Source organism: Schistocerca gregaria, chromosome X, assembly GCF_023897955.1.
Source record: "Schistocerca gregaria isolate iqSchGreg1 chromosome X, iqSchGreg1.2, whole genome shotgun sequence".
Classification (NCBI taxonomy): Eukaryota; Metazoa; Arthropoda; class Insecta; order Orthoptera; family Acrididae; genus Schistocerca; species Schistocerca gregaria.
The window spans coordinates 804,313,990-804,328,038 of record NC_064931.1 but is presented as its reverse complement, the minus strand read 5'-3'; the positions used below and the strand labels follow the sequence as shown (position 1 = coordinate 804,328,038).

At 37.0% G+C, this 14,049-nt stretch overlaps 1 protein-coding gene across 5 annotated transcripts in view; it reads right to left on the bottom strand.

The window, feature by feature from the left end:
- Positions 1–10,458: 10,458 nt before the first annotated feature.
- The window catches only part of LOC126297617 (dynamin-1-like protein), a 94,636-nt gene continuing 91,045 nt past the window's right edge, over positions 10,459–14,049 (bottom strand). For all 5 annotated transcript variants that reach the window (XM_049988635.1, XM_049988632.1, XM_049988634.1 and 2 more), the window contains one exon: positions 10,459–11,592. In XM_049988635.1, the coding sequence (XP_049844592.1) occupies positions 11,536–11,592 (57 nt within the window). In that variant the 3' untranslated portion in view covers positions 10,459–11,535. The remainder of the gene's footprint in view (positions 11,593–14,049) is intronic.

Here is a 14,049-nt window from a genome sequence, read left to right as displayed (position 1 = left end):
CCTTTATACGCACCGATATGTAATCAGATCTGTGTGTACAGACCGTGTTTGCTCAGACATGTCGTCGCGTGAAAATGGTTCATCAACAGAAGCTTTGGTCTGCATTGTTACCTTTGCAAAGCCTAGCCGGGTTTGGAATCACGCACAGAGACAAGTCTGAGCCTGTAAGCGGTATCTCAGACTAACCGCTCAGTCCACTGTTGCTTTGGCGAGAATCGTGTCGTTGTTGGGTCGGTGTTGTGATAAGCAGAATTTAGTATGAGTGATGTTTCTGGAGATTCGCGGATTTACACTCGAGAGTTTGTAACAGAATTTATAGAACTTTACAGGTCGCTACCATCTTAGAAGGAAGATTAAGGAAAGGCAAACCTACATTTCAAGCATTTGTAGACTTAGAGAAACCTTTTGACAATGTTGAATGGAATACTCTCTTCAAATTATAAAGGTGGCAGGGGTAAAATACAGGGAGCGAAAGGCTATTTACAATTTGTACAGAAACCAGATGGCAGTTATAAGAGTCGTGGGACATGAAAGAGAAGCAGTGGTTGGGAAGGGAGTGAGACAGGGTTGTAGCCTCTCCCCGATGTTATTCAATCTGTATATTGAGCAAGCAGTAAAGGAAACAAAAGAAAAATTTGGAGTAGGTATTGAAATCCATGGAGAAGAAATAAAAACTTTGAGGTTCACCGACGACATTGTAATTCTGTCAGAGACAGCAAAGGACTTGGAAGAGCAGTTGAACGGAATGGATAGTGTCTTGAAAGGAGGATATAAGATAAACATCAACAAAAGCAAAACGAGGATAATGGAATATAGTCGAATTAAGTCGGGTGATGCTGAGGGACTTAGATTAGGAAATGAGACACATAAAGTAGTAAAGGAGTTTTGCTATTTGGGGAGCAAAATAACCATGATGGTCGAAGTAGAGTGGATATGAAATGTAGACTGGCAATGGCAAGGAAAGCGTTTCCGAAGAAGAGAAATTTGTTAACATCGAGTATAGATTTAGGTGTCAGGAAGTCGTTTCTGAAAGTATTTGTATGGAGTGTAGCCATGTATGGAAGTGAAATATGGACGATAAATAGTTTGGACGAGAAGAGAATAGAAGCTTTCGAAATGTGGTCTACAGAAGAATGCTGAAGATTAGATGGGTAGATCACATAACTAGTGAGGAGATATTGAATAGAATTGGGGAGAAGAGGAGTTTGTGGCACAACTTGACAAGAAGAAGGGACCGGTTGGTAGGACATGTTCTGAGGCATCAAGGGATCACAAATTTAGCATTGGAGGGCAGCATGGAGGGTAAAAATCATAGAGGAAGAACAAGAGATGAATACACTAACAAGATTCAGAAGGATGTAGGTTGCGGTAAGTACTGGGAGAATCTTGCACAGGATAGAGTAGCATGGAGAGCTGCATTAAACCAGTCTCAGGACTGAAGACCACAACAACAACAACAACCATCTGCATGGAAAATTATAAGCATAGAATACAGTGATAGAAACAAAAAACGTGCAACCTGTCAGGCCGCCAAATGTTAATCGTAATATGGTTGTCATGAAAATTAATAATCTGCATAGTCCAGGACAGAATTTTTTAAAAAAGGGCAGCAGACAAGTCGTTCAGGGGCAAGCAGTGAATACACACATACACCAAAATTGTGGTATTTTAAGCTTCTTTCTTTTGTGCAGGACCAGGAACTTCCTCGGCCATCGATATCAGGCACTGATCAGAAAATACAGTAAGTGAAAGAATGTTGCAGACTTTATAAATATGCTCATTTTAATCAGAGTGACAAATTTGTGTACATATAAATAGTTATACAGATAAGTTCAACAAAAACGCACATCAGCATGTGAATTACAACACATTTCGAAGGCACTGTCGTTACTTTAATCATTCTGTAGTGTTTTTGGCTGTGAAATAGACAACGAAGTTTTGTCGAAAGAACTTGGTCTCTAATGAACAGTTTCTGTTGTGCCGGCCTTTTTTTTTTTTTAAGGAATATTGTTGACAGGAGGGAAAGCTACAAAAATCAAGAAGCTACATTCTTTATTCATCTATTTAAAATATCTCACAGTGCTCCCATTCACACGTTTGAATTTTGAAATATTGCCACTGTACAGATCTATCTTCAAGAGAAGCCGGCCGTTGTGACCGAGTGGTTCTAGGCGCTTAATTCTGGAACCGCGCGACCGCTACGACCGCAGGTTCGAATCCTGCCTCGGGCATGGACGTGTGTGATGTCCTTAGGTTAGTTAGGTTTAGGCCTAAGTAGTTCTGATGACCTCAGAAGTTAAGTCCCATAGTGCTCAGAGCCATTTATCTTCTAGAGAGTAGTTTGCAAATCATTCTTTTCTTGATGTGGCCTGCTTCGAATAATTACTGCTGTCAATTTAATAATTATTATTGTTAATAATTATTGTTGCCGGTGAAAAACGTCATCACCAACTAAAACCGGATCTTATAGCATGCCGAGTGTTCTCGATTGTAATGCATGCAATGTGATATGTAATTTCGGTTCTAGCGACAGTGTTCATGCATCACAATATCTTTATTCCTTATCGCATAATTAACTCTATTTAGAAGAAACGTTAACACTTCTGGTGACATTCTAAGACAATTAAAAAAACTTCTTGAGTCTTCCATTACAAATTATTTCAGCAAGGATGCTGAGTAACCGAGCTGACGTCTATCAGTCACGACTCAAAAAACATTTATTATTTTTTCTTCTGAAGCGATTCCACGCAACAAGCTTTTAACTCCATCACAACTCGTGCGACGTGCAGCTGCCCAAACTTTCATTTCAGACACGACTCAGGAACTCACAAAACGACGAAACTGAAGTATATACTGTTTTCACCATGTCTATAGTCAAATATGAAACCATTTACGTGCAACTCATTCCACGCAACGAGTGGTGCAACCGTATGTCGCCATATAAACTAGGCTTTACATATATGGCCCCCAGAGCATGTGGGAAATTCCATTTTTCTTCAAACTACATACATGTGTCTCCAGTCTTCCTCAGAGTTTGAAAATTGAAAATATAAACATATTTTTTTGTTGACAACCACAAAATCGCAGTAGAATATATTTCCTACTACCATACTGACTTCTTAAAACTGTTAATAATTTTAAAACATTAATGTTTAATAAGTTTTGTACTTCACATTGTTTCAGTTACCGGTAATCTAGACTGACTGTCGCAGAACATCGAAGATGCTTAACAATGAAACAGTTAACCACCCTGACGAACGAGAGTTAGTGTTTTCGATGTAGGACAATCTTCAGCGTGTAGTGTACAAAAATTAAATACACTGGAGAAAGAAGATGTCTCTCACATTTTAATAGGCCTACATTCCATACGTATAAATTTGTAAATACATTTGTTTAATAATTGTTACAACTTTCCTTCACTGTATGGGATTAAGAAACTTAACCACACTGAAAAATAATAAAGAGCTGTGCTAAACTTCTACTGTCACTTTCAAATATTGCTTCCATAATACTGTGTATGTAACACAACATGTTTCAGGAATGATGTGACTCAATGATGATGACACCACAACATAAAGTCTAAGATCAGCATATCTTTTACCAGTTGCTAGAAATGGCTGTGTCACTAAAAGTCTGGTAAGCATTTACTGATTTTCTCATTGCGCTATTATTTCTGTATGTATGGTATGACATGTCGCAAAAGTACCAAAGATGTTTTTCTCGTTCACACTCATATAGTAGAACCATCCGTCTTTTTCAGATTTTAACTCCTTTAAAAGATTAACATGTGAGAGTGACGCGCGTTTTAGACGCCAGCCTCCGTCCACTTTTTACGTTGTGGCCTCTTTCTTTGTTTTCAACTACCGAAATAAATAGTAGCTGTAGACAGCAGGATTGCTTTATAAGCAAATTTACCCAGTTTTGCCAAAGCCTCTATACTGTTTCCCGATGAATTCCAGACTGGACAAAACTGTACCCACCGAGCGAGGTGGCGCAGTGGTTAGGACACTGGACTCGCATTCGTGAGGACGACGGTTCAAACCCGCGTCCGGTCATGCTGACTTAGGTTTCCAGTGATTTCCCTAAATCGCTTCAGATGGGACCTATGACATCTCTGTTTGGTCCCCTCCTTCGAATCAACCAAAGAACCAAAACTGTACCTACGATCAGGACGCTTACATGCAACAGCTTACATGCGCAGACAGCAACTGTGAATCTAGTCTGCACAGACCAATCGGAACGTGTAAAGCGCCCTTTAATTTTAACGTATTCTAGTGCTCTCTAATGAGACTTGTTTATATCAACATTTAGTTTAGTACTGATTGCGTAGTAAATAGGTGTACTAGTGTGATTTTTACGCGTACCATTAAAGGATTCATTTTTCTTTACGTACTATAGCAGAAAACGCGAAAAATCGTACAGTCGGGTTAGAGTCGTATTTTCTGTTTACGTTTTGCCGGAGCAGATCTAAAGAATTTCGTTTAATTGTTCTTCGCTCTCTCCAGCAAATTAACTCTAGCGCACCTCTTCATTATTTAACTCACATTACCGGAAAGTAGCGTAAACTTTTAAGTTGCTGTTTCGGAAACTTTGGACCGTTGTTCTCGTTTACATACAGTTGCGTACAGGCCAAATTTGCGGAATCATATTTTCGTGTTTAATTTAACCGACATGTTCGTAATAAACTGTTACGTTTATCATGAGTGAAAAGTGCTTGACTTGCCGTTGAAAAAAAAAAAAAAAAACCTTAATCATTAGTGTCGTGCAATATTTTGTGTAATGTAATTTCTTGTACAGACATCTTTTATTAACCTGACACGTTCCACATCATTACGAAGTGTCGTATTCATGATCTATGGAACAAGTATTAATCTAATCTAATCTAATCGAATTGTTAGTTCGGGGCTTTGGTGTGACGGGTGCTGTAGTTTTTTCCACGTGGGTGACTGTAGTAGCGTGGGAATAAGGAAAGTAAATTAGACTCATCAGTGGTTTTGTAGGATATGTAGTAGAGACAGGAAAAGGCTAGAACAGAAACAGGAGGGGTAAATTGCCGCCCTTCAGGCTGAGTTAGACAAGGCCAGGGGAGATCTTGACAGATTAAGGAGGGAGAAGGGTAAAGAGAGGTGGGAAGTGGCAACAGGTAACAGGAGGAACAGGCCTAGAACTTTGTCTGACAGCTTCATGGTGAATGTGGAAAATACATTTGACCTGTTGCTTCAGTAAGAAGCTGGTGAGCCTGTAGTTGCAGGTGTAGACAGGGCACAACACACTTTCAGCAGCAAATTGAAAAGTAAGAATGTAGGGAAATCAATAAAGAGAAAGAAAGTGTTGTTGTTAGGTAGTTCCCATGGAAGGGGATGAACTAGGATCAGAATAAAATGTCACAAATTTTTTTAAACCTAGTACTAGTCTGGACCAGGTGACAGAGGACTTAGGATCACTTTGCAAAGATTTCACTAAGGAATACACTGTGATTATAGTGGGTGGGCCAGGTCATAGTACTGACAGAGATCCTGGGTACAGTACAGAGTGTGACCTAGCAAAGGTTGCATCAGCATCGAAGCATACTAGTGTTGAGTTTGTATCTTATCTTATGCACCATGACTAACCTCATTTGAAGTCTTGTCAAGAGAATTAATTTGGAGTTGGAACAGCTGCTTATGTCGAGTGCAGGGTGACACATTGGTGTGTTTCCTGTTGATTCTCTCAATGGGTGGGATTATACTAGACATGGCCTTCACCTCAACAGGAAAGGGAAGAGTAACCTGGCTGGGGAAAATAGCAGGAAAGTTAAAGGGGGGAGGCACTGTCATGAGTGATAAAATACCAGTGGTTATAGTGTTCAGAAAGACCCTTTCTTAGGGTAGGGAGGACAGAAAGAAACCAAATTTTAAGAGAGGTTAGGACTGAGACAAACCTTCAGTTTGAGAAAAAACCAAAAAAAACATAATTCTAGCTTATTACATCGGCATAAACAACTGTCAGTTAATAATTTTCAACTATCAGCAGAAATTTCAACTCTACCCAATTTTAACTCATCCATGTGAAATGGCAGCTATCTTTATTGCATCAAAATAATTGAGGACTGAGAAATAAAATGATTGAATTAATTATCTGCATAGAGGAAGTAAGTCCTCAAACCTAGCTGACATAATCTGTCTCTCTGAACATCATGTAACCAGTGGTATAGAACTTTTCTGTGTTACAGGATTTAGGCTAGCATCTCACTTTTGTAGAGCAGAAATGGAGAAAGGAGGAGTTGCCACATTCATCAGGAATTGTCATAAATTTAAGAACATAGACATTCATAAATTTTGCCTAGAACAGCATATGGAAGCATGTGCAACAGAACTAGAATTTCACAAAAAATCCTTCACAATATTGAGTGTATATCGAGCACCTGCAGGTAACTTTAATCTGTTCATAAACCACCTTGAAGCTGTACTGGCCCATTCAACAACCAAAAACAAAGAAATAGTGGTTGCTTGTGACTTCAATGTAGATTTCCTTGAAGACTCTCCCAATAAGAACTTATTTGAGTTAGTAACACTATCATTCAACTTAATTCCCACTGTAAAGTTCCCCACTAGGGTAGCCAATTGCTCACAAACAGCCATTGATAGTATCTTTATAGAAAAAGTCCAATGACCAAAATTATAGTACAAAACCAATAGTCAATGGCCTCTCAGACCATGACCTGCAGTTCGTTCTGTTAAATGTTAATACTGAACAGGATATAAAATCTGTTAACTCTGAGCTCAAGAGGATAATCCATAAGCCAAAACTTATTTTGGAACACTCCTCAGAGACATTCTCTGGAGTGATGTTAACAGTTCTCATGCCATGAATGATAAATATAACACTTTTGCTAATAAAGTGCTTACCTTATTTGAACAGTTTTCCCCCAAAACTAACCAAGGTTAGAGCAAAGTCTACAAAGAAGTCATGGATTACTCAAGGAATAGAGATATCTTGTAGAACAAAAAGAAAACTGTATCTGTGTACCTGAAACAGCTCTGATGCTGACACTATAGTACATTACAAGATATACTGCAAAATATTAAGGACTGTAATATGGATATCAAAGCAAATATATTACAAGGAAAAGTCATATCAGATAACGAAATAAAGACTATACGGGATATAATGAAGGAGGAGACCGGTAGAACCAGACATGAAGAGGGACAAATAGTATTAAGAGTAAATGATACATTAGTGATAGACAAGTATAATGTTGCAGAACTTTTTAACAAACATTTTATAATTGTTACTGAAAAGATAGGGTTGTCAGGTTCTGTAGGTGCTGCTGTAGAAAACCTCAGACCAGACGTTTCAAGTAACTTCCATAATATGAATTTGACCCTCGCTACCCCAGCAGAAGTAATGTCCAGCATAAAATATTTAAAATCAAAAACATCTAGTGTGTATGATGAAATATCAACAAAGTTCATTAAAGAATGTAATTCTGAGTTAAGTAACATATTAAGCTATCTGAGTAACCAGTCATTTATCAGTGGAATATTTCTTGAATGGTTGAAATATGCTGAAGTTAAGCCACTGTTTAACACGGGAGATAAAGAAATAGCATAAAATGTCCGTCCAATTTCCCTTTTTCCAGCATTCTCAAAAAATTTAGAAAAGGTAATTTACAATTGGCTTTATAACCATCTTATCACAAATAACATACTGTCAAAGTCAGTTCGGATTTCTAAAGGGTTCTGATACTGAGAAGGCTATTACACTTACAGTGAAAATGTACTTAATTCATTGGACAAAAAGTTGCAGGCAACTGGTATATTTTGTGATCTGTCAAAGGCATTTGACTGTGTAAATCACAATATCCTTTTAAGTAAATTATAATATTATAGTGTTACAGAAAATGCTGCAAAATGGTTCAAATCTTATATCTCTGTCAGAAAACAAAGGGTGTTATTAGGAAAGAAACATCAGGCATCATCAAACTGGTAACTAATTACATGTGGGGTCCCACAAGGTTCCATCTTAGGGAATGCCCTTTCGTCAGTAACATTACCAGATGCTAAGTTTGTTTTGTTTGTTGATGAAACAAACATTGCAATAAGTAGCAAATCAAGTGTAGTCTTGGAAAGATCAGCTAATAAAATATTTGTGGACATTAATCACTGGTTCTTAGCCAATTCTCTGTCACTAAACTTTGAAAAAACACACTACATGCTGTTCAGCACTTGTAAGGAGTGTCCCACGAGTATATGCCTAACATACGATGACAAGCAGATAGAAGAAGTGGACAGTGTTAAATTCATGAGATTACAGCATGATAATAAATTCAACTGGGAGGAGTACACCACAGAACTGCTGAAGTGTCTTAACAAATCTCTACTTGCAATGTGAATTGTGTCAGACATAGGGGATATAAAAATGAAAAATCTGGCATACTATGCTTATTTTCATTCCATAATGTCATATGGGATTATTTTTTGGGATAATTCGCCAAGCCAAGCTAAAGTTTCCTGGGCACAAAAATGTACAATAAGAGTTATGTGTGGTGTGAACTCAAGAACATCCTGCAGAAGCCTGTTTAGGGACCTAGGGATACTAACTACTGCTTCCCAATATATTTATTCCTTAACAAAATTTTTCATTAAAAACATATCACTTTCTCAAAACAACAGCTCAATTCATGGAATCAATACTAGAAATAAGAATAATCTTCACAAGGATTTAAAGTCACCTACTCTTGTACAAAAAGGTGTGCATTATTCACACATTTTCAGTACTTGCCAGTAGCCACAAAAACTTAACAACCAATGAAATTCAGTTTAAGAGAAGCCTAAAGGATTTATTGTTGGTCAAATCCTCCTACTCCATTGATGTATTTCTCAGTAGAACCAACTCTCTCTCTCTCTCTCTCTCTCTCTCTCTCTCTCTCTCTGTGTGTGTGTGTGTGTGTGTGTGTGTGTGTGTGTGTGTGTGTGTGTGTGTGTGTGTGTGTGTGTGTGTGTGTGTAATTTAACTTCTGCACCATTTCATTGCAGTAATGTGTTCATTGTAAATAAGTACTGTAGTAGTTCTATTATATGTTTATTACCTTATAAACAAACATTTCTTTAAATTCAGTGCATTAATGCAATCTTAGTAAATGAGTGTTTGTAAAATGATATTTCATATAGTGTTCATTAAAAAAAACTATCATTCCACTTGGGACCTGTGGAAGGTACATTAGCTTATCTGTTTCAGTTGTTAATCTTTGTCATATATTATTGTTTTTCTGACATGTTCTGCATCCTGGAGAACCTCCTAACTACAGATCGATTGGAATGAAAGTAAATATAATGTAATCTAAACAAGTTCAGGTAGAGGAAGGACTGGGGAAGGAAACTGACCACATCCTTTTTAAAGAAAGCATCCCACTTAAAAACTGTTTGGCTTTCATCAACCAGCTAGAGAAACCACCGACAAATGTTTGTATGCACACTTACTTGCACTTTTCAATAATAACAGTGTATTCTATTGATTTGCAAATCATCTTGGGGTGCATGTAAATACTGACAACCATTTTTAATTCTTATTTCAAGGAATATAATTAAAAAAGAATCTGCATGCTCATATTTTTATTTTTCTGTGTGGAATGTCCACTATGCTTCATGGACCACCATGCATGATGAAAGATAACACATTTAATTTTGATAGCAAGCCTAAAAGACAGTTGATGGAACAGAGGCAATCGGGATCTGCAAATAAAAGAAACTAATCAGGACTTGCCGTCTCACATGTGGAAGACCATTACCAAATGACACTGCTCATCCTTCGATGAGCTGAGATGTATCTTATGAACAAAGAGTTCAGAGTTATATGTACATGACTTTTAGTTTCAACCAGACGATGAGTTGATTCTGTGTGTGTATATGGAAACAAAGCTGATTGAAGTGTAGTGAGTCAGATGGATCATATATTAAATTACATCTGCAATGGACTACAGAGATAATTATTCTATATCTTTTCCTAGGTTAAACTGACTGAGCCACAGTGGGTGCACATTTCCTACTGATTGACATTTGTACTACATTTTACAGAAATTCATTAGGTACATTATGAAAATATGCCCCCACTGTCAATCATCAACAACGTATCACAGTGAAGTTAATATAATCACATATTTGTTCAGCATGTGCAATTACTGCATAATTGTCACATTAAATTTATGTTATCTCACTGCAGTAAATAAGTTTCTGTGAGAGCACATTTCATCTTAAATGGGAGAGCAGTCAGTGGCTAACATCCCATTCACAACATATTAACATCATTTGAGATGGATGATTATCTCGGATGACAAGGTCAGGGAGGGAAATTTGCTGAAGATTTTCTGTCTGGTCTACTACCCTAACAAACAACAGTTAAAGGTCTACAACATCCGATCAAAGTGTGCTCAACATTAGTGCACAGAAGGAATGAATAAAATTGGAACACAGCAACAAATTCAGTATGCAATAACAATTTCAATTTGTTTATTAATGCATTTTAACTTTCAATTATATCCACAACTGATGTAATGCAAAATCTGCTAGTTCCAAATAAGAAGGGCATATAAAGCTTTTTAGGAAAAACTTGACATAACTAAACATACTCATTAATTAATATTCTTTAAGCTCAAAACTGCCAGGCAAACAATTAAGTACCATGTTTTTAACTGAACTGAAAATTGACAGTAATTCACGTTTTGCAGTGAATACAATTGTCAATTGTGATAATCTACAAATAAGACAGATCAAACAATTAACTTATAAATGAATGTTATTGCATAAGTTCTTGTATCACCACATTAATGTGTCTGAATTGGCATCTCTTTCTATAGACGCAGTTCAGTGTAATATAGATTTAAACATCTCAAAATGCTTTTCGTTTTAAAGGCATGAAAGGAGAACTGTTGTCTCCACAAAGATCACAATACAACACATGATTATCAATTATTGACAGTGCAGTATAAAACAAATGTTCATGATTTTTTTTTCCTTCCAAATATTTGGTCCAGTTGAACATCATATATACAGTAAACTTTCTGTATTTTAAACTTAACTGAGCTATACAAAAAAATCGAACACTTCACAGAGGCAATGATGTTATGATTAACACCTACAAACTATGTGATTACATACAGTTATTAACAAATGTCAAGATTTTTAAAATTTAAATAACAAGCTTATTTTTTGCGTAAACGTAGTAATACAAAGATTAATTACATACACGAAGTTTACGAGTCGTCTGCAAACGTCTGAATCAGGTACACAAGGAACCATGAATAACACACATACTTCGAAAACTGTGAATTTCACCATTTAATAATGATTGCTACATTCTATATTGTGTAGAAAATGCAAACAGATGTATCATTCAAATAAATAACAATAAACACAATTAAAACAGATTTGCATTCAAACCCAGTCATCTACATGGTCACAAATGTGCTATACATTCCATGTATCTGAATTAAACTACTGGCAAACTGCAATTTTTCTGGAAACACGCAATCAATTGTTTCCAGTCACTATTAAGTCTTCACCACACATGGGTTTCACGTATCTCACTAATAATGCTACTTGCATTTTGCAGAGCCTGAAAAAAAAAGAAAGTAGGTTTATTGCAACAAGTATCATTACTGCTAGCATAAGATACTAAACAGTTAATCACAGCAGTGAAGTCCCTTTCCTCAGCATCCTCTAATCACGAATTTTGAAGATAAAGTGTTGAGGGAGGAGCTGAGCGGGCAAGGCTTAAACGCACCTGTTCTGTGCGTTAACAGGTTATCTCTGGAATCCAGTGACATTTGTACAATATATGATGACGTGAGTGGAGAGAAAGAGAATGGGGTGTAACTGACCTAAGTGTAAAATCATAATTCCTTACAAGTTGTATAATTTCCTCCACCGAATGTGTCAGCATCAAATTATTATTCTTTCCCTACTGCTTATGTAAATGCTCTTCCATTTCTCCTTATTTCCATGTGCCAATACCAACAGTGACATACACAGTTGCTACAGTAACTACGTATGTACTAAAAGAAGAAAGATCAGTGTTTAATGGCCTGACAACAACACCTTTTGAGAGTGGACATAAGTTCAGATAGAGCAATGACAAGAAACAAAACTGACTGTAGCTGTTTTAAGGGAACCATGCTGGCATTGACCTTAAGCTAGATAAGAAAATAGAGATTTGAACTCTACTTAATGCACTCGACTCACATTTGCGAAGACTACTGTGCAACCTAACTCAACACCTTACAGTGATTGTATAGTATGCTAGACGTATTACTTTCAATTGTAGAATGAAGGCTTTCACGACCGGCTGACATGGCTGTTGATATACTTTCCGGGATGTGAGGTCGTGGTCCAAGAACTTTTTCTGCTCCTTACGTTTCGTCCAGGACTGCGCTGGACTTCCTCAGAGGCGGTGCTCCGATGAGTCTTGCCGACTGACTGGTCGGGTGTCTGAGAGAGACTTATATATTGTGAGAAAGGGGGGCGTGGTTCAGGTGACACGTGATGAGCAGTGATAATCCATAGCAGAGATAAGGTTGACTATCAATTACCACCTTGTCAAGATAAAAATTGTTAGCAATTTTGTAGAGCCACTGTCCATATATCGCTGAGTTTCATAGCCTCCTCTTTCCTATTAAAATTATCGTATTGTTTATAAATTTCAATAGCTTCTCTGTATAAGCGTGGATAGTAATTTAACGTTGTAGATAAAACTTCGGTATGCGAAAACTTCACTTGGTGGTTTCCTGGTTGAAGAGCATGTTCCGCTACAGCTGATTTTTCTATTTATCCAAGTCGACAAAGACTTTTATGCTCTTTCAGTCGCGTATTTACGCTTCTTTTGGTAGTACCAATATAAACTTTCCCACAGGTACATGGAATTTTGTACACACCACATGTCGACAGAGGAGGGCGTTTATCCTTCACAGATCGTAGTACTTGACTTATTTTCTTTGTTGGTTTAAAGACCGGTGTTATGTCATGTTTTCGTAAAATCTTACTGATCCGATCTGTTACTTTTTTAATAAAAGGGAGAACTACTCTATTTTCTATCGTTGTAGTTCATTCTTATCTTTTGGTCTTCTGTTCCTTGGACGCAAAATTCTATTTATCTCTTTTTTTGAGTAGCCTTTTTTTTCGAAAGCCTGCTTCAGATGTTTCACTTCAGCATCCAAATGTTTAGGTGTACATATCCGTTGCGCTCGATCGACAAGACTTTTTATGACACCTCTTTTTTGTTGTGGATGATGATTAGAATTTTTATGTAAATATTTGTCCGTATGTGTTGCCTTTCGAAAAACTTTATATTCCAAGCTTCTATCAGACCGTCTCATAACTAAGACATCCAAGAAAGATATTCTGTTATACTTTTCTATTTCCATAATAAACTGTATTTTTGGGTGAATTTTATTTAAATAATCAAAGAAATTGTCCAAGGCCTTTCTGCCATGGGGCCAAACCACAAATGTGTCATCTACATATCGATACCAATGAGATGGTTTGTTATTAGCTTTTTCTAGAGCTGATTGTTCAAATCTCTCCATGTAAAGATTGGCAATCGCAGGGCCTAATGGATTACCCATTGCTACTCCATCAAGTCGTTCATAAAATTCATTATCCCACTGGAACTGACTTGATGTGAGACAATGTCTAAAAAGAACAGTCAAGTCTTCTGGAAAAATATCCGCTATGAAAATCATAACTTCGTTAACAGGAATCATTGTGAATAAGGACACAATGCCAAAACTTACAAGAATATCTTTAGGGGCCAGAGTTAGTCCCTCTAGTTTTTCAATAAAATGACGCGAGTCTTTTATATATGAGTCCGTTTTTCCAATAAATGGTTGTAAAGAGATAAATAGAATTTTGCGTCCAAGGAACAGAAGACCAAAAGATAAGAATGAACTACAACGATAGAAAATACAGTAGTTCTCCCTTTTATTAAAAAAGTAACAGATCGGATCAGTAAGATTTTACGAAAACATGACATAACACCGGTCTTTAAACCAACAAAGAAAATAAGTCAAGTACTACG